The sequence below is a fragment of the Gastrolobium bilobum genome, unplaced genomic scaffold (assembly GCF_033153095.1).
Source record: "Gastrolobium bilobum isolate Gb01-03AN ecotype WA unplaced genomic scaffold, APGP_CSIRO_Gbil_v1 utg11306, whole genome shotgun sequence".
NCBI lineage: Eukaryota > Viridiplantae > Streptophyta > Magnoliopsida > Fabales > Fabaceae > Gastrolobium > Gastrolobium bilobum.
The window spans coordinates 86483-107385 of NW_026899968.1; the positions used below are offsets into that span (position 1 = coordinate 86483).

Sequence of the window (20903 nt, forward strand, 5' to 3'; positions counted from 1 at the left end):
AAACAACTCCTCTAGGTAATTAAACCTGCAAAGCCGAGACCTATACATGGATAAAACACAAATGTTGAATGTTATATAAGTTACTAAAAGATGATATGATGATGTTAGGGAGTCAAGGGAGCAAACAGGCAAGTAAAGAGATCAAAAGTTGAAAGTATACAAGTAAAGAACGACAAGTACTGTAAGTGTTTACAGTTGTTGAAGTAATCTCTCTATGTATGCCACCATTATGAAACTATGATAAGTTATGGTCTGACTGCAATATGTTTATAGTGCTTTACATTATGTGATTATGATATTTTTGAAACTTAAAACCATGCTATTAAATGTTGGCCTGTGCACTGATACTCCAGTTGCAACCTGACGAGGACTCTGGGTATCTCCGTAAGTCCGTAAAAGCCGGCAGGAATATGATGATGATGATGATGGCATGATATTTTTATATGATGATGTAAATGTTCCATTTTGTATTGTTATTATAAACTGTTGCAGGAGTAAGCGTCATAGTTGGAGAATGCTCCAGCTGTGAACCTTACTGAGATTTTCCCCAAAATCTCACCCCCCTTGACCACCCATTTCAGGAAAAGATGAAAGAAAGTAATAAGAAAGTTATGTGGGAAAGAAAGGGTAAGAGACTGGTACGTAAAGAAGAAGAAACTCCACCTACCTGGGAAGAGAAACTAAAGGATCTAACAGATAGAGGCCTATGGACTGAGGCTATGAAATTATTAATAGAAGCTTTTCCACATTATGATTTCGATGAAGCACTAAGTACACAATGGCTAGAGGAACCACAACCACATTATGACTGGGCTTATGATGCGGCATAAATTATGTTTTTATTTATGATTAGTTAATCTTTTTGGGATTACATTAAATAATGTTTAGTGTTATTTATTTTGTATTGACGTTTTAACGCTTTTAATTTTATATGGAATAAGTATGGTTATGTGTTTCCATTCCGCACTCTGATATTTGCATTCGTAAAGTTTAAATTTAGACTTCCGCGCGTTGAATGCATGATGAAGGTGCACCTTATATGTATTTACATTTGGGGTGTAACACCAAGCCTCCACTGGTGTGATGTTAAATTGGTTCCTCAGTGTTCCAGCGTTCCGCAACATGATTCCTCCTTCAGGTCTCTATGTAATTCTTTGGACTTGTGAATTGGTGAATTGGTCTGACCCTCAGCTCCTTATTTATAATCTTCAAAGCCACATCCTTCGTTGCATCTCCCACCGTATTCGTATCAGATTTGTAATTGATTTCATAATTGTTTCCTTTTGCGTTTAAGATATTGTGGATTGGTGACAGATTTAAGACTTTGAATCTTGTTATAATCCTGCTTCAATCTTCCATGAATCTCTTTAAATCAGGTTCGATATGTTTTCGTTTTAATTTCGGATATCAAAATCTTGTCTTCAATGGAAAATATCGGCAAATCTTAGTAAATCTTTGCTGTCTCGAACGTGCTTGGGCGCTCAAGCACGCTGTTGGCCGCTTGAGCGTGCTTCAGTGCCTGCAATTTGCTGTTCTGCCTGCCCTCACGCGCTCGAGCGTGCTACTGGGCGCTCGAGCGTGCTACTAGGCGCTCGAGCGTGCTCCTCGTGGACAAATTCTTGTCTTCTTGGGCGCTTGACTGTGCATTCTTGCGCTTGAGCGTCCTGGATTGCTCAATTTGGCTGTTTTCCCTGCTTGCACTTGCTCGATCGTCCTCTGGTGCGCTTGAGCGTGTTCTTCTGGCCCTTAAATTGTAAGATTTTTGGCTTCCCTTGGTCCATATTGAGCCGCTACTTCTTCGTCATGATTTCTTTAGCACTTTTTAGCACCAATAGGTGTGGTTTTACCTTCAAAATGCAAATAAGGTCAAAACGTCAGCTCAATTTCCTATCTTATGACTTATATGTTGTAACCTTGAATTCCATGTATTCTACTACATAACTCTTGTATAATTTAGCCTAAAAACATGGTTAACCAAAGGTTTATCACATAGCTTCTTTGAAAAGATTTGTGAACGCAAGTTCCCATAGGCCGATTCATCAAGTCCCATAAGAAACTTGTATACACGATCATGCTCTCTTTCTTCCTCGATCTCCTTCGCATAAATACAGTTCTTGCCACACGCACATGACTTGTACGGTTTGCTGCTCTTAAGTTTGTCCCATATAGCTCTCAACTGCATATAATACTCCCCAACACTGCTTCCTTGCTGCCTAATGTTAGCCAAATCCGCCTTGAGTTGATACTGACGTGAAAAATTCTCCACATCATACCTTTCCATCAAGTCATCCCATAGATCTTTCACCTCATAAAAGCATTTGATAAATGGTTGCAGCTTCGGATCAATGGTATTATGTATCCAACCATTAATCATTGAATTGCACATCTCCCAGGCGCGCCACTCTTCAGCTTTCGCCTTTTCTGGTTTCTTCACGGAACCATCTACAAACTCCAATTTGTTTTTCGCTTTGAGTGCATTTTTCATCAGCTTTGCCCAATTTTCATAGTTGGCTTCTCCTCGCAGCGTCACTGTCGTCAAAAGAATCCATGGACTATCTGATCCTGCCAGATAAAATGGTGATCCAGGATCCGAAGGCTTCAACCCATTCGCCATTTTAACTGGGCACACCACTTCAGAGTTTACACGTTGCGGAAGTTTTCAACAAAGGATCGTTCTGATACCATGTTAAAATGGTATCAACTGATATTGATTTCATTGCTCTGAACTGTGTACAATGCGTCTTAAAATAGAAGTTACAATAGGTGTTACATAACATCAGAATTAATTCCTAACGGTTAGCAACTAAAAGAGAAACAATAGGAAAACAAACTACCTAAGCTATCTGATACTAATCGCAACAGTAAACAAACTACCTAAGCTATCTGATACATATCGTAACAACTAATTACAAGAGTAATAATATTTGAATCTTCTATTCCAAGTTCCAACACTTGGATCACTAAAATTTGGTCAAAATTCTCGCCAAACCAAATCAATATTGATGTGGTACTTTTTTCATGAATATTAATACTCATATTAAATTTTGTTTTATTTAATGAATAAAATCCTGGGATTTCTATTAAATTTGATTACATTTATTTAAAAAAGAATTAATTTTTTATTTAGTCATTTCCTAAAGATACAATATTATTTTTCATTTGTAAATTTCAAACTCGCTTTTAATTAATCTAGCTATATATTTTTTGCTTTTCTAATTTTAAATTTTTACTTTCTTAACATATATACTTCAACAAATTTAGTTGTATTTAGAAAAAGCAAGGCATGATTACCAAAAAAAAAAAAAACGCAAGGCATGTAATACGATCAAGTGCTTGTGTAAACATAATATACTAACTTGAGTGTGATAAACCCGTAAACTATTGTCATATTAGAAGATTTTAGTTAACGCAACTTATGAAGTCTTTATAATTGATTATAATAATTTAAGATCAATTAATTCACGTCATTACCCTTATGAGGAATAAAGTAGTTCTTTTCTCTTTTTTAGGTGTAGTTCGGATGCATTGATGTGTGTGGATGAAATCTTGTGATTTAATGACTTTAATGAAAACAAAAATATTGACACATTACTAATATTTTATTAAATAAATATTATATTCCCTAATACATTAATGACGTGTTAATATTTTTATTGATTTAGTGCTTTAAAGTTTGATACATTAAATTTATACAAAAGTCTCTTGACAATTACTGCAAAAATTTAACAATCCCTCTACATGTAATACAAATATGGCCAACATAATATAAAGTTTGACTCTTCTAAAATGAGAGATACATTTTAGAGAGATAAGTGTACGTGCAGTTATAACCATTGATTGAGAAACCAATGACCCAGATTCTGATAAAATACATGTACATTGATAACAAATAATAAAACTAATAAAATTTATTTCCTTAATTTTCCAATCAAGAGTCATAACTTCACACGGTTTTTCTCTAAATCGTAGTCCCCACTTTCACCTTTAGGGTGTGTTTGGTACAAGAGAAATTTTTTGGTGACCGGGAATCATGATTAATGGGAATTCAGTAGAAATTGAGTTTACCTGGAATCTTACGAAAGAGATGTTTGGTTCGCCAAAATATTACCGGGAATATTGGGTAAAAATTACTGATTTCATATTTGGTTTAGAACGAAATATGACTTGGAATATGAGGTTATTTTACAAAAATAACCCCAAACTATTTTTACTTTTGTAATTGATAGATTGGGTCTAGATTTTTATGTGTATTGGGGTATTTTTGTCTTAAAATTTATTATTGTGCTTTCCCTTTACTTGGTATTCTGATTAGTATTCCGAATTACCATATTATTTTTGGTAATCTGAATAGTGACTTTTCTTTATAATCAAATTACCGGTAATCCTTGGATATCCGGGAATCGTAATTTATTCTTTCTACCAAACGTGGTAATTACATTTACCAAAGAAGGATTACCGGTAATCCTCTTCAAAAACCTGAAACAAACACCCCCTTAAACAAATCAAATCCAACAAATCCCAACTAAGCAAAATCCTATACGTAAATTCACCAAACAAAAAAATTTGAACAGTTTGTACTGTAGAACACTATGCGTATCACCCACACAACTTAAATAAAACTCTGGCCGGCCCAAGCCCATACACATAACGAACGAAAAGGACAATATTAAAGTTAATACATAAACATTATTGCAGCAGTGAACACTTCCATCTTCACTGCAAACTAAACTCAGAAAAAGTCCCTCGTACTCCACCATGGCCAATAAAACTTCACCACCATCTCAAACCATAGATCCTTACCAGCACCTCAAAATCGTTCATAACCCCAACGATACACTCACTCGCTCGATTGATTTTCCATCTACCTTACCCTCATCAGACACCACTCTTCCTATCTCTGTTCTCACTAAGGATGTTACCATCAACCAATCAAACAACACCTGGCTTCGATTATTCCTACCCCGAAAAGCAATACCGGTTCATGGTTATTCTACTTCCAACCAAAACCACAAGCTACCTCTCATTGTTTACTTCCATGGAAGTGGCTTCATCATAACGAGTGCAGCTTCCACCATGTCCCATGATTTTTGTGTGAACATGGCAGAGAGCATAGAAGCCGTCGTTGCCTCGGTGGAATATCGCCTTGCGCCGGAGCATCGGTTGCCGGCGGCGTATGATGATGCGATGGAAACGTTGGTTTGGATTACAAGTAGCCAAGATGAGTGGTTGACACATTATGTTGACTATTCTAATTGTTATTTGATGGGGAGTAGTGCTGGGGCTACTATTGCCTACTATGCAGGTCTACGTGCAGCACAAGAGGTTGATCATCTTGAACCATTAAAGATCCAAGGGCTGATATTGCGCCAACCATTCTTCGGTGGGACCAAGAGAAGCGGGTCTGAGTTGAGGCATGAGAATGACCCAGTTCTTCCGTTGTGTGTTTCTGATTTGTTGTGGGAGTTAGCATTACCAATTGGGGTTGACCGTGAGCATGAGTATTGCAATCTAAGGGCTGAGAATTGTCTTGAGAAACTAGATAAGATCGAGGTGCTTGGTTGGAGGGTATTGGTGAGTGGTAATGGTGGGGACCCACTTGTTGACCGTGAGAAGGAGCTTGTGAAGTTGATGGAGGAAAAGGGTGTGCAAGTGGTTAGTGATTTTGAGGAAGAAGGTTGCCATGGAGTAGAGTTTTCTGATTCCTCTAAAGCAAAGCAACTCATTGAGATAGTGAAAGGTTTCATTTCCTCGTTTGGAGCTTAGGATGATGGATACCGTACCGAAAGCTAGTAAGCGCGTGGCACTTTTCTGCACTTACTTTTGTTACTTTTTCTTTTTCTTTTTATGGTCTATTGTGGATGTATAAATTATCGAATAATTGAGAGTTATTTTGTTTTGTTAAAAATGGATAGTGTTATAACACATTTGAACATGTATTATGACCAATTATTTTAGTATTTTATTTGTAATAGGCTAAAAATACGTACTTAATACACTTGCTTAAAACAAATTTCGACGCTCGAATTAGGTAGCCCTAGAATAAAAAAAAAAGTGACAAGTGTTTAGGTATGAAAAAATTAAGTTACCTAAGATACGCACTGGTGCGTATTTAGCCCTATAAATGGTGAGGTTCTTAAGACTAGAGCTGGTGGATGCCATGTTGTTGGACTTGGACCTAATTGCGACACACTATTCCCTAGCCCAGAGTTAGCAGACGAGTTTGTCTCTTTTATTGAATGTTGTGGCCCAACCCACAATCACCATTAACCATTAGGATAGACTTCTGTTGTTTCTGAAGCGGATTGTTGGTTCCTCGAGGTCCTTTGACCGAAGAGGTTATGGCAGAGGCTCATAAGGGCCAGTTCACTGTCCACCCTGGTGCGACAAAGATGTATCAAGACTTGAAGAGAAATTTCTGGTGGCCAGGAATGAAGAAGGACATAGTTGTGTATGTGTCCAAGTGTTTGATTTGCCAGAAAGTGAAGGTAAAACACCACTGGTAAGCTTCAACCTCTTGAGATTCCGAAATGGAAATGGAAGAGCATTTCCATGGACTTCGTTGTGGGTTTGTCTAAGACTCAGGTTGGTTGTGACTCTTTTGGGTCATCGTCGACAGATTGTCAAAGTCTGCCCACTTTTTTCTAGTAAAGGTGAGCTTTTCTTCAAAGCAGTTGGCCTAACTGTGTGATCGCGAGATCGTGAGGCTTTATGGGGTGCCCAAGAGTATCTTCTGCGATAGGGACCCGGAGTTCACATCTCGGTTCTGGGAGGCACTGCGGAGAGCTTTTGGAACTCAGTTGAGACTGTGTACAACCCATCACCCTCAGAATATTGGACAGACTGAGCGGACCATCCAGATCTTGGAGGACATGCTGAGAGTTTTCACTTTGGGGCATGGCTCAGCATGGGATATGTACCTGGCATCGATTGAGTTTTGTGAAATTGTGTTTTTCCTTGCTAGCCTGGGCATGGAACCCTACGAGGCGCTGTTTGGTAGGAGGTGTAGAACTTCTACCTGTTGGTCTGAGGTTGGAGATAAAGAGTTGTTTGGCTTGGACTTTGTCCAATTTACCACCCAGCAGATTCAGATGATCAGAGAGAAGCTGAGGCAAGCGCAGAATCGCCAGAAGAGTTACTATGATGTTAAGAATCGTCCACTGGAGTTCAGTGAGGGTGAGCACGTGTTTGTGAGAGTTTCACCTGTCACCGGTGTTGGACGGGCACTCGCAGTGAGGAAGCTGAGCCTGCGGTTTATTGGGCCATACCAGATTCTTGGTAGAGTAGGACCTGTTGCCTACCGGCTTGCCTTGCCTCCGAACCTAGCCAACATCCACGACGTGTTTCACGTGTCTCAGCTTTGGAAATACGTAGCGGATCCTTCGCACGTGGTGCGATCGGATGATGTGGAGGTTGGGGAGAACTTGAGAACTCCCGTCGAACCACTCCGAATTCTCGATCGTGGCGAGAAGCAGCTGAGGAGCAAGATCATTCCGATGGTCAAAGTACAATAGACAGGAAGGACTCCTGAAGAGTGTACCTGGGAGCGAGAGGACGAGCTTCTCCGGCAGTATCCCGACTTCCGAGACAGGTATGTTTCTGATTTTGTGGACAAAATCCTTAAAAATGTAGGGTGAATGTAAGAACCTGCATCGTTAATTAAGAAAATTAATTAATTAAATATGAGAATTAGGAAATAATTTCATAACTGACCCTAATAATTATTATGAGGCTTAAATAATTATGGTAAGTGAGTAATAATGCAAAAAGTCGCTTTTCGGACGAAAAACGAAGATACTGGTTCTGCTAGTCGGTATGAATGCGTACCGATAAAGTATCCTGGAAAATTATAATACGTGCATGAATATTACTAGAATAATATATAGGACTTGTAAAACGAGTTTCAAGTTAAAATAATGAGAACTGGTGCCAGAACTGATACTGGCTATGGGAAAAGCGCGTACCGGAAAGGTGCTCCGAAAAATAAAATAAAATAAAAATATGATAATTCTTGTAAAATTAAGTAGGTTAAGAATCCTGAGTTTGGGATTAAAATACTAAGCGTAGCTATTAGTGCTAATACTGTGTGATTAACTTTAAACCGGCTATAAATAGCCACTTACACACAACCCTAGGCTGATCCTCAGCCATTTGTACGTGGGTTTTGGTGTGTGCTGGTCAGCCTCCATTGTTCCTTGCCTTTTCTTCACAATTGAAGACCAAGTTGTCACCTTTTACTTGTTTTTCCTTCCCTTTCACCTTGTAAACACTTGAGTGGGTGTCTTGTGAGGGTGAGGTTCAGTTTTGCTGAGTTGAGGGTACTGTTTGAGGAAGAGTTTTGGGGCTGAGTTCCTTGCTTGGGTTGTTGGAGCTTTGTCTTGGTTGTGGAGCTCTAAGTGGTCATCTGTGTGAAGAAAGGACCCACCTTGTAGTGCATTTTCGTGCACCATCTTAGTCTGGGTATTTGGAGCTGTTTGGTGAGCTCCAAGAGCACTTCCTTCTCTGTTTTGAGCCTTGGGTAAGTGTTACCGCCTTTGATCATGAGTTCTTTTGGTTAAAAGAGATGTCTTGGCATATTTAATAAGTTAAACAAGTATGTAATCTGTTTATGAACTTAAAAGAGGTTAAAAATGCATGCTTGAACGTTCTTAATTGGTAAAAGTTGGGCCTTTGATGGATATCTTCGCGAAATGCAGAAACTGCTTTATGTCGCGAAATATTCGGATATAGATATTCAGATATGGGGATCTGGATATCCGGATATTGATATCCAGATATTGGCAGAGAGATATCCGGATATGCCCCCGACATATATCCGAATATTCTGGGTTTTCGAAGAACAGTGGCTGCACTATTCATACAGAAGGCTTGTATGGGTTTGTGGACCCTAGTATGATGATGAGGTACTTTTGTAATAATGAATTTAAGTCAGAATCAAGGGATTTAGGGCTTGTGGCTTTGTGGGAAGCCTTAAGACGTAAAACGTAAAAGGAAAAACGTAGTCTTTTTGTTTATGCGTATGAGCTATGTTTATTGATATGCTTGTTGGTCCTAAATCAGATTGTGATCTTGCTGTTTGTGGACTCTGAGGTATTGTGGACTCTTGGCTTGGATAACTAGCTTGCAAGGTAAGCTTTCGTGTCCTCGGTTTAGCCATTATCTGTTCCACCATACTCTATGGGGGGATAGTTATATGCATGATGTGTTTTCATGTATTATTTTGCTGAAATGCTATTGAACTGTTAAGTGCAAATGTTATATGATATGTATGTGGTGTTCCGCCTAAACAGAAAGCCATGGGGTATTCCTGTGGGCGGGTACAACATGGGTTGGTATTTATGTGGGTAATAGACGTATTCCTGCATTTCTCTGGTCAGTAGAATAGTTATAACACACATGACATGAATATATGTTGCATTGCACTGATTTTGGAACTGATATTGAATTATTGCTTTTAGAACTTATATTGCACATGTAAGTGAGCTTGGAGAGGAAGATCCTTGAGGACCCCTTGTCTTACTGAGATTTCTTGTTTAGAGATCTCACCCCACGTTTGGGGGCGCTTATTTCAGGTTCAGGTAATATGGGGGCTGATGCCTCTAGCTGTAGGAGGCCAGAGCTTAGCTGATGATATTGCTGTTATATTTATGCTGTCATGTCTGGATTGGATGTTGTTTATGTTTTCCGCCTTATTATTATGTTGTTGATGTTGAGACTCATGTTGGGCTTGATGCCTTATTTGGGAGAGCATGGGGTTTGTCCATGCCACTTTTTGTTAGTTCTTAAAGTTGAGTTGTATAACTTAGTAGGTTGTCCAGCCTACGTGTTGTAGTTCCGTGACTAGAGACTTATATATGTTATTTTAATTAATGAGGTATTTCAGTTAGTTGTCTTTTGCAATTTACATACAGGCATGATTTTATTTAAACGATTAATTAAGCAAGTTGGTAATGATAATGACGTCATAAATGAAAAGATAAAGACATTCCGCATTTTTAATTAAGCGCAGCTTAATACGATGATATGATAATATTACCGGGTATATACGGGGTGTTACATGTATCAGCAGAAAGGCAAATGGGGTCTCATTGTGGGCCTCTGACTTACTGCAATTTTATTTTTCTTAGTAGTTTAGGTTTGGCCTATGAATAGCTGCTGTTAGGGTTTTCTAAATCATATTTATATTTCCCTGTAAACCGAGTGACTTGTAACGAGTGGCGATAAGGTGAATGTATTATAGACAAATTGAACGTAGCCTACATTGAGTGAAACAAAGTAAACCATTGTGTCAATTTTCCTTTCTCTTTTTGTTTTTCAATTTGTGTGTGTTGATTTCTAAAAACTTTTCTCTCTTTCTCGCTTCATAAAGTAGCTCTATAAGTAACTAGCTGCTATTGTTATTATATTCACTTTTCATTATTCAATAAAGGCTTTAATGTTTCTAAAGTGAATGTAGATAAGTTATCTACATTCGCTCCCAAAACACGTCGCTTTGGATTAAAAAATTAAAAAATTATAATGAAAAAGACTATTATAACTCTGAAATAAATTATAAATACAAAAATACCATGATTTTCGCCTCAAAACGAAGTTGTTTTGGGCTCACTATAGATAAATTATCTACATTGACTGTAGAAAAAATGAACTCTTTAATAAAAGATAACTTTCTCAGGATAAAGTTTGTTCTTCTAAAATAAGATATAGAATTTAGAAAGAAAAATGTGCAGCTATAACCATTAATAATTGAAAAATCAATGACCAAGACTGATATAATACATGTACATTGATAACGAATAATAATATTAATTATTAAAATTTATTCTCTTAATTTTCCAATCAAGAATTATAACTTCACACGTTTTTTCCTCTACTTTTCACTTAACCACTTTGACTATAAAAGAATCAAATCCCAACTAAAACAAAATCCTATAGGTTAGTTCACCAAACAAAATAACTTTGTATATAGCTTAATGTTGCCAACGCTCAACATTATGGGTATGGCTCACATATCCAACTTAAATAAAAGTGTGGCCAGTGCACATGAATTATAAAAGGGTTCTATTTGTCTCATTTAACAAAGATAGTTTTCTTATGTTGTAGAGAAAATAGGTGGGTCCCACCATTACAAGAAAAAAGGAAAAAAAAGAAAAAAGTGGGGTATGAAAATCGAAGTGAGAGAACATAAGAGAAAATATCTTATGTGAAAGGAGAGTAATATTTTCCATTATAAAAAGGACAATTTTTTTTTTGGGATATCTGAGGGGCAAATAAACAACAAAAACCAAAAGAGAAAAACTAAGCACACAACCTTAGTGTCTAAGCATTGCTGACGATGGGCCGTACAATACTTTACTAAAATTTTGAAATTATTAAGATTTAATCTAGTGAAATCTGATTATCCTTATCCGATGGGGCTTCAGCGATAACCATTTCACTAATAAACCCACAAATGGAGCCCGCAGGTTTTAAAATTAATTAATTTTTAAAACCTTCACCCATTCAACATTTTTGTTTGAGAATTTTCATAAGCTCAGTCGAATTCATTGTTTAATTTCAAAATTATCTTTAATAACTTAGTATTATCGACGATGAGCCGTACAATACTTTATTAAAATTTTGAAATTATTAAGGCCCAATAAAATCCAATCATGCTTATCCGTTGGGGCCTCACATGCTTATTTTATTGATAGGCCCACAATGCGTCTGGAGGTTAAATTAATTTCTTAATTTAAATCTCCTCCCATAGATATTTATGTCCAATCTAATAAAATCCAATCATGCTTATTCGATGGGACTTCACATGATTATTTTATTAATGGTCCTATAATGCGCTTGAAGGTTAAATTAATCTCTTAATTTAAATCTCCTTCCATTCAACATAAGCAACATTTTCTAATTTCCAAGAATTATTTAATTGAGAGTATCCTTTGTTTGATTTCAAAAACTATATAAGTAAGAGCGCCGATAAACGTGCACTAAGCTTAACATAATTTTGAAAATATTAAGGTCCTGAAATCCGGTCACTTTACATCAGCGTGTGCTCCAAACAATCATGATACATGAATGTTGTATGCAGCGTGTGTTATTCCATGACCATTTCAGAAAACCCACAAATTACTCGCAAAATAAAAGAATTCTCTTAGGAAATTTTCTCTAATTATTTTTCTAGATTTAAATCATCCAAATAGCTGACTTAATTATTAATCTAGATTGCAACAATCATAATAATTATCATTTATGAGGATAATTTGAAATCAAAATAATTTCCATAACGATTATTTGTCTTGATGTTAATTATCCAAAATTAATTAATTCAATTATTAATCTAGATTTTTAATAAAAATCATAATAATTATTAATTAATTTCTTAGGATGATTTAAAATCAAAATAATCCCATAATAACTATCATACTAGTCGCTGAAGACATAATAGCTATTATGCTCATGCAATCATACAAGTTATGCAACAATATGGCACCACCTATTCTATATGGCATGTTATCGCAATAAAGCATGTTATCAATCATATAATTTATACCAATCAATAAAAGCATTAAATAATAAATAATAATTACTTTAATCCATGGCCTTCCTATTTTAAAGAAAATTAAATTAAATTAAATTAAATAATACAACTTTGGAATTCGACTTTCGCCTAGCCCATAGTATCTGTCTCAAGCCCCTTTAGGGTTTCATGGGCCCAAAAGCCCAAAGACCCAATCCTTTGGCGAGAAACCCTAGGACGCGAAAGAGGAACCCTAGCCGTCAGGTCTACCGCGCCGTCACCCGAAGTCAAATCAGGCTGAAACTCCAGGGGAAGGACCGCCACGTAGAGACGAGTGCACCGCCGCCGGAACCACCCAAAAAAGTGGCCGGACGCTCCCTCACTCTCCCATTATTTGCCGGAGAGTGGCGGCCACTCTCAGACTCTTGTGGAGGCGCGTGGTGGTGCGTGGAGTCTCCGATGGCGGTGATCCACCCACCGTTGCGTTCGTCTTTCCGTCCTCTTTCCAACCATATATAGATCGCCCTATTCCGAGATCGGAAAGTCCTCGAAAGGTCTCCGACAGTACTGACTGCGCATCTTACTCGCGGTTTCTCGATCTTGAACTTTTACAAAATATTGGAAAAATACACAGAAATTCCGAAAATAAATAAAAACAACAAGGAGGAAACCTAATCATATGATATTAGCCTCCTTGTTACAAATCGAGAAATACACGAGAGACCCTAACCATGGATTAAAGCATTTTTATCGATTAAAATTTAAACTTTTATGAAAACGAATTATAAAATACACATGCTAGATTCATACCATAATCCTAGAACCCTAGGTGCCACATTTCAAGAAGCAAAACTAATTACATGAATAGTGAAACTAGATTCACATACCAATGTACAGCCAAGGTTCTGATACCAATTGTAGGAAATCTTAGATTTATGCGGAAGCGGTTTAGGACCTAGTACATTGGTATGCTTACCGAATCATCCTTGTTTCACAATTTCGGAGCGCAGGTCTCGTGTAGAATCTTCCCTTGTAGGATTCCTCTTCACGAACAGCTCACCTCAGCGCTGCAACACGAACAACCTCCTTGAAGCTGGACTGTGGCAGATCTTCCAAACTATCTCTCGAGGAGGAAGGGGAAGTGTGTGGGCACTGATTAGATTCTGAGCTTGCCTCTTTCTCACAAAAGAGACCTTGGAGGCTGATGACTTAAGAGGTACTATTTATATGGGTTCCAAGAAACCCTAGCTCATTGGGCTCTAGGTTCCTTGGGCTCTTCTCATACTAATAACCCATTTGGGCTTTAGTAAAAGAGCAAACCCAACAGTTGAGACTCATGTTGGGCTTGATGCCTTATTTGGGAGAGCATGGGGTTTGTCCATGCCACTTTTTGTTAGTTCTTAAAGTTGAGTTGTATAACTTAGTAGGTTGTCCAGCCTACGTGTTGTAGTTCCGTGACTAGAGACTTATATATGTTATTTTAATTAATGAGGTATTTCAGTTAGTTGTCTTTTGCAATTTACATACAGGCATGATTTTATTTAAACGATTAATTAAGCAAGTTGGTAATGATAATGACGTCATAAATGAAAAGATAAAGACATTCCGCATTTTTAATTAAGCGCAGCTTAATACGATGATATGATAATATTACCGGGTATATACGGGTGTTACATGTATCAGCTGAAAGGCAAATGGGGTCTCATTGTTGGCCTCTGACTTACTGCAATTTTATTTTTCTTAGTAGTTTAGGTTTGGCCTATGAATAGCTGTTGTTAGGGTTTTCTAAATCATATTTATATTTCCCTGTAAACCGAGTGACTTGTAACGAGTGGCGATAAGGTGAATGTATTATAGACAAATTGAACGTAGCCTACATTGAGTGAAACAAAGTAAACCATTGTGTCAATTTTCCTTTCTCTTTTTGTTTTTCAATTTGTGTGTGTTGATTTCTAAAAACTTTTCTCTCTTTCTCGCTTCATAAAGTAGCTCTATAAGTAACTAGCTGCTATTGTTATTATATTCACTTTTCATTATTCAATAAAGGCTTTAATGTTTCTAAAGTGAATGTAGATAAATTATCTACATTCGCTCCCAAAACACGTGGCTTTGGATTAAAAAATTATAATGAAAAAGATTATTATAACTCTGAAATAAATTATAAATACAAAAATACCATGATTTTCGCCTCAAAACGAAGTCGTTTTGGGCTCACTATAGATAAATTATCTACATTGACTGTAGAAAAAACGAACTTTTTAATAAAAGATAACTTTCTCAAGATAAAGTTTGTTCTTCTAAAATAAGATATAGAATTTAGAAAGAAAAATGTGCAGCTATAACCATTAATAATTGAAAAATCAATGACCAAGACTGATATAATACATGTACATTGATAACGAATAATAATATTAATTATTAAAATTTATTCTCTTAATTTTCCAATCAAGAATTATAACTTCACACGTTTTTTTTCCTCTACTTTTCACTTAACCACTTTGACTATAAAAGAATCAAATCCCAACTAAAACAAAATCCTATAGGTTAGTTCACCAAACAAAATAACTTTGTATATAGCTTAATGTTGCCAACGCTCAACATTATGGGTATGGCTCACATATCCAACTTAAATAAAAGTGTGGCCAGTGCACATGAATTATAAAAGGGTTTTATTTGTCTCATTTAACAAAGATAGTTTTCTTATATTGTAGAGAAAATAGGTGGGTCCCACCATTACAAGAAAAAAGGAAAAAAAAGAAAAAGTGGGGTACGAAAATCGAAGTGAGAGAACATAAGAGAAAATATCTTATGTGAAAGGAGAGTAATATTTTCCATTATAAAAAGGACAATTTTTTTTTTTGGGATATCTGAGGGGCAAATAAACAACAAAAACCAAAAGAGAAAAACTAAGCACACAACCTTGGATGACTAATACAACAAATTTAACGTAAAGTTATTACATAAACCTCATCGCAGTATAGAACTTATTGGTTGTTCTTTATGTTGTCCTTTTTATTTAGTTATAATTTTTTAAAAATAGTAGGTACTGTTTCATTAAAAAAATACATATGTGAACCCCAAACAATAGTAAAATAACATATTATATCAGAATTTTAATAACGGCTTTAAGAATATCCGAATTTCTTGATTCAACTCTTTCTTGGTGTTAAAATGGTATCAACTGATATTGATTTCATTGCTCTGAACTGTGTATAATGCGTCTTAAAATAGAAGTTACAATGGCTGTTACATAACAACAGAACTAATTCATAAAGGTTTGCAACTAAAAGAGAAACAATAGGAAAACAAACTACCTAAGCTATCTGATACTAATCACAACAGTAAACAAACTACCTAAGTTATCTGATACATATCGTAACAACTAATAACAACAGTAACAATATTTGAATCTTCTATTCCAATACTCCCCCTTAAGTTGGAGCATGAAGACATGAAATGCCCAACTTAGGAAGAAATGTAAGAAAAGAGGCTCGGCCAAGTGCTTTGGTGAAGATGTCTGCAAGTTGTAAATGAGAGCGAACAAATGTAGTCCGAATAGTCTTGACTAATAGTTGAATCTTCTTTTCTTCTTGGGCGCTTGAGCGTGCATCCTTGCGCTTGAGCGTCCTGGATTGCTCAATTTGGTTGTTTTCCCTACTTGCACGCGCTCGATCGTCCTCTAGTGCACTTGAGCGTGCTCTTCTGGCCCTTATATTGTAAGATTTTTGGCTTCCCTTGGTCCATATTGAGCCGCTACTTCTTCGTCATGATTTCTTTAGCACTTTTTAGCACCAATAGGTGTGGTTTTACCTTCAAAATGCAAATAACGTCAAAACGTCAGCTCAATTTCCTATCTTATGACTTATATGTTGTAAAACCTTGAATTCCATGCATTCTACTACATAACTCTTGTATAATTTAGCCTAAAAACATGGTTAACCAAAGGTTTATCACATAGCTTCTTTGAAAAGATTTGTGAACGCAAGTTCCCATAGGCCGATTCATCAAGTCCCATAAGAAACTTGTATACACGATCATGCTCTCTTTCTTCCTTGATCTCCTTCGCATAAATACAGTTCTTGCCACACGCACATGACTTGTACGGTTTGCTGCTCTTAAGTTTGTCCCATACAGCTCTCAACTGCATATAATACTCCCCAACACTGCTTCCTTGCTGCCTAATGTTAGCCAAATCCGCCTTGAGTTGATACTGACGTGAAAAATTCTCCACATCATACCTTTCCATCAAGTCATCTCATAGATCTTTCACCTCATAAAAGCATTTGATAAATGGTTGCAGCTTCGGATCAATGGTATTATGTATCCAACCATTAATCATTGAATTGCACATCTCCCAGGCGCGCCACTCTTCAGCTTTCGCCTTTTCTGGTTTCTTCACGGAACCATCTACAAACTCCAATTTGTTTTTCGCTTTGAGTGCATTTTTCATCAGCTTTGCCCAATTTTCATAGTTGGCTTCTCCTCGCAGCGTCACTGTCGTCAAAAGAATCCATGGACTATCTGATCCTGCCAGATAAAATGGTGATCCAGGATCCGAAGGCTTCAACCCATTCGCCATTTTAACTGGGCACACCACTTCAGAGTTTACACGTTGCGGAAGTTTTCAACAAAGGATCGTTCTGATACCATGTTAAAATGGTATCAACTGATATTGATTTCATTGCTCTGAACTGTGTACAATGCGTCTTAAAATAGAAGTTACAATAGGTGTTACATAACATCAGAATTAATTCCTGACGGTTAGCAACTAAAAGAGAAACAATAGGAAAACAAACTACCTAAGCTATCTGATACTAATCGCAGCAGTAAACAAACTACCTAAGCTATCTGATACATATCGTAACAACTAATTACAAGAGTAATAATATTTGAATCTTCTATTCCAAGTTCCAACACTTGGATCACTAAAATTTGGTCAAAATTCTCGCCAAACCAAATCAATATTGATGTGGTACTTTTTTCATGAATATTAATACTCATATTAAATTTTGTTTTATTTAATGAATAAAATCCTGGGATTTCTATTAAATTTGATTACATTTATTTAAAAAAGAATTAATTTTTTATTTAGTCATTTCCTAAAGATACAATATTATTTTTCATTTGTAAATTTCAAACTCGCTTTTAATTAATCTAGCTATATATTTTTTGCTTTTCTAATTTTAAATTTTTACTTTCTTAACATATATACTTCAACAAATTTAGTTGTATTTAGAAAAAGCAAGGCATGATTACCAAAAAAAAAAAAAAAACGCAAGGCATGTAATACGATCAAGTGCTTGTGTAAACATAATATACTAACTTGAGTGTGATAAACCCGTAAACTATTGTCATATTAGAAGATTTTAGTTAACGCAACTTATGAAGTCTTTATAATTGATTATAATAATTTAAGATCAATTAATTCACGTCATTACCCTTATGAGGAATAAAGTAGTTCTTTTCTCTTTTTTAGGTGTAGTTCGGATGCATTGATGTGTGTGGATGAAATCTTGTGATTTAATGACTTTAATGAAAACAAAAATATTGACACATTACTAATATTTTATTAAATAAATATTATATTCCCTAATACATTAATGACGTGTTAATATTTTTATTGATTTAGTGCTTTAAAGTTTGATACATTAAATTTATACAAAAGTCTCTTGACAATTACTGCAAAATTTAACAATCCCTCTACATGTAATACAAATATGGCCAACATAATATAAAGTTTGACTCTTCTAAAATGAGAGATACATTTTAGAGAGATAAGTGTACGTGCAGTTATAACCATTGATTGAGAAACCAATGACCCAGATTCTGATAAAATACATGTACATTGATAACAAATAATAAAACTAATAAAATTTATTTCCTTAATTTTCCAATCAAGAGTCATAACTTCACACGGTTTTTCTCTAAATCGTAGTCCCCACTTTCACCTTTAGGGTGTGTTTGGTACAAGAGAAATTTTTTGGTGACCGGGAATCATGATTAATGGGAATTCAGTAGAAATTGAGTTTACCTGGAATCTTACGAAAGAGGTGTTTGGTTCGCCAAAATATTACCGGGAATATTGGGTAAAAATTACTGATTCCATATTTGGTTTAGAACGAAATATGACTTGGAATATGAGGTTATTTTACAAAAATAACCCCAAACTATTTTTACTTTTGTAATTGATAGATTGGGTCTAGATTTTTATGTGTATTGGGGTATTTTTGTCTTAAAATTTATTATTGTGCTTTCCCTTTACTTGGTATTCTGATTAGTATTCCGAATTACCATATTATTTTTGGTAATCTGAATAGTGACTTTTCTTTATAAATCAAATTACCGGTAATCCTTGGATATCCGGGAATCGTAATTTATTCTTTCTACCAAACGTGGTAATTACATTTACCAAAGAAGGATTACCGGTAATCCTCTTCAAAAACCTGAAACAAACACCCCCTTAAACAAATCAAATCCAACAAATCCCAACTAAGCAAAATCCTATACGTAAATTCACCAAACAAAAAAATTTGAACAGTTTGTACTGTAGAACACTATGCGTATCACCCACACAACTTAAATAAAACTCTGGCCGGCCCAAGCCCATACACATAACGAACGAAAAGGACAATATTAAAGTTAATACATAAACATTATTGCAGCAGTGAACACTTCCATCTTCACTGCAAACTAAACTCAGAAAAAGTCCCTCGTACTCCACCATGGCCAATAAAACTTCACCACCATCTCAAACCATAGATCCTTACCAGCACCTCAAAATCGTTCATAACCCCAACGATACACTCACTCGCTCGATTGATTTTCCATCTACCTTACCCTCATCAGACACCACTCTTCCTATCTCTGTTCTCACTAAGGATGTTACCATCAACCAATCAAACAACACCTGGCTTCGATTATTCCTACCCCGAAAAGCAATACCGGTTCATGGTTATTCTACTTCCAACCAAAACCACAAGCTACCTCTCATTGTTTACTTCCATGGAAGTGGCTTCATCATAACGAGTGCAGCTTCCACCATGTCCCATGATTTTTGTGTGAACATGGCAGAGAGCATAGAAGCCGTCGTTGCCTCGGTGGAATATCGCCTTGCGCCGGAGCATCGGTTGCCGGCGGCGTATGATGATGCGATGGAAACGTTGGTTTGGATTACAAGTAGCCAAGATGAGTGGTTGACACATTATGTTGACTATTCAATTGTTATTTGATGGGGAGTAGTGCTGGGGCTACTATTGCCTACTATGCAGGTCTACGTGCAGCACAAGAGGTTGATCATCTTGAACCATTAAAGATCCAAGGGCTGATATTGCGCCAACCATTCTTCGGTGGGACCAAGAGAAGCGGGTCTGAGTTGAGGCATGAGAATGACCCAGTTCTTCCGTTGTGTGTTTCTGATTTGTTGTGGGAGTTAGCATTACCAATTGGGGTTGACCGTGAGCATGAGTATTGCAATCTAAGGGCTGAGAATTGTCTTGAGAAACTAGATAAGATCGAGGTGCTTGGTTGGAGGGTATTGGTGAGTGGTAATGGTGGGGACCCACTTGTTGACCGTGAGAAGGAGCTTGTGAAGTTGATGGAGGAAAAGGGTGTGCAAGTGGTTAGTGATTTTGAGGAAGAAGGTTGCCATGGAGTAGAGTTTTCTGATTCCTCTAAAGCAAAGCAACTCATTGAGATAGTGAAAGGTTTCATTTCCTCGTTTGGAGCTTAGGATGATGGATACCGTACCGAAAGCTAGTAAGCGCGTGGCACTTTTCTGCACTTACTTTTGTTACTTTTTCTTTTTCTTTTTATGGTCTATTGTGGATGTATAAATTATCGAATAATTGAGAGTTATTTTGTTTTGTTAAAAATGGATAGTGTTATACTGTTATAACACATTTGAACATGTATTATGACCAATTATTTTAGTAGTTTATTTATAATAGGCTAAAAATACGTACTTAATACACTTGCTTAAAACAATTTTCGACGCTCGAGTTAGGTAGCCCTAGAATAAAAAAAAAGTGACAAGTGTTTAGGTATGAAAACATTAAGTTACCTAAGATACGCACTGGTGCGTATTTAGCCCTATAAATGGTGAGGTTCTTAAGACTAGAGCTGGTGGATGCCATGTTGTTGGACTTGGACCTAATTGCTACACACTATTATTCCCTAGCCCAGAGTTAGCAGACGAGTTTGTCTCTTTTAGTGAATGTTGTGGCCCAACCCACAATTACCATTAACACTAGGCCCAAGCGCATCATAAATCGGCCCAAATATCTTGAAGATTACATTTAAGCAACCGAGAATTGCAACTCCTTTAGGATCAGTTTGCATGTTTGAAATTATGAGTTTGTTAGTAGCTATCATCTTTTATCCTTTATCGTTTAGTCATTATGAG

The 20903-nt window shown here is 36.5% G+C and overlaps 1 protein-coding gene and 1 pseudogene across 3 annotated transcripts; both read left to right on the forward strand.

The window, feature by feature from the left end:
• Positions 1-4567: 4567 nt before the first annotated feature.
• Positions 4568-9867, forward strand: LOC133294431 (carboxylesterase 1-like). Of its 3 annotated transcripts, XR_009749209.1 has the most exons (3): positions 4568-5789; positions 9058-9125; positions 9570-9867. XR_009749209.1 is itself a non-coding variant. In XM_061493085.1 (2 exons), exon 1 carries the CDS (start codon positions 4756-4758, stop codon positions 5761-5763), a length of 1008 nt encoding a protein of 335 aa, XP_061349069.1. In that variant the 5' UTR covers positions 4568-4755; the 3' UTR covers positions 5764-5789; positions 9570-9867. The 3 variants fall into 3 exon arrangements, 2 of the variants coding, with proteins under 2 accessions (XP_061349069.1, XP_061349068.1); XM_061493085.1 differs by lacking the exon at positions 9058-9125; XM_061493084.1 differs by lacking the exon at positions 9058-9125 and having other exon boundaries at positions 4569-5789; positions 9456-9867.
• A 9154-nt stretch (positions 9868-19021) lies between these two features.
• Positions 19022-20408, forward strand: LOC133294432 (carboxylesterase 1-like; annotated as a pseudogene).
• The last annotated feature ends 495 nt before the right edge of the window (positions 20409-20903 follow it).

What these genes read in the sequence shown, in the direction of transcription:
- LOC133294431 (XM_061493085.1), top strand. Translation starts at nt 4,756, where the DNA reads ATGGCCAATAAAACTTCACCACCATCTCAAACCATAGATCCTTACCAG.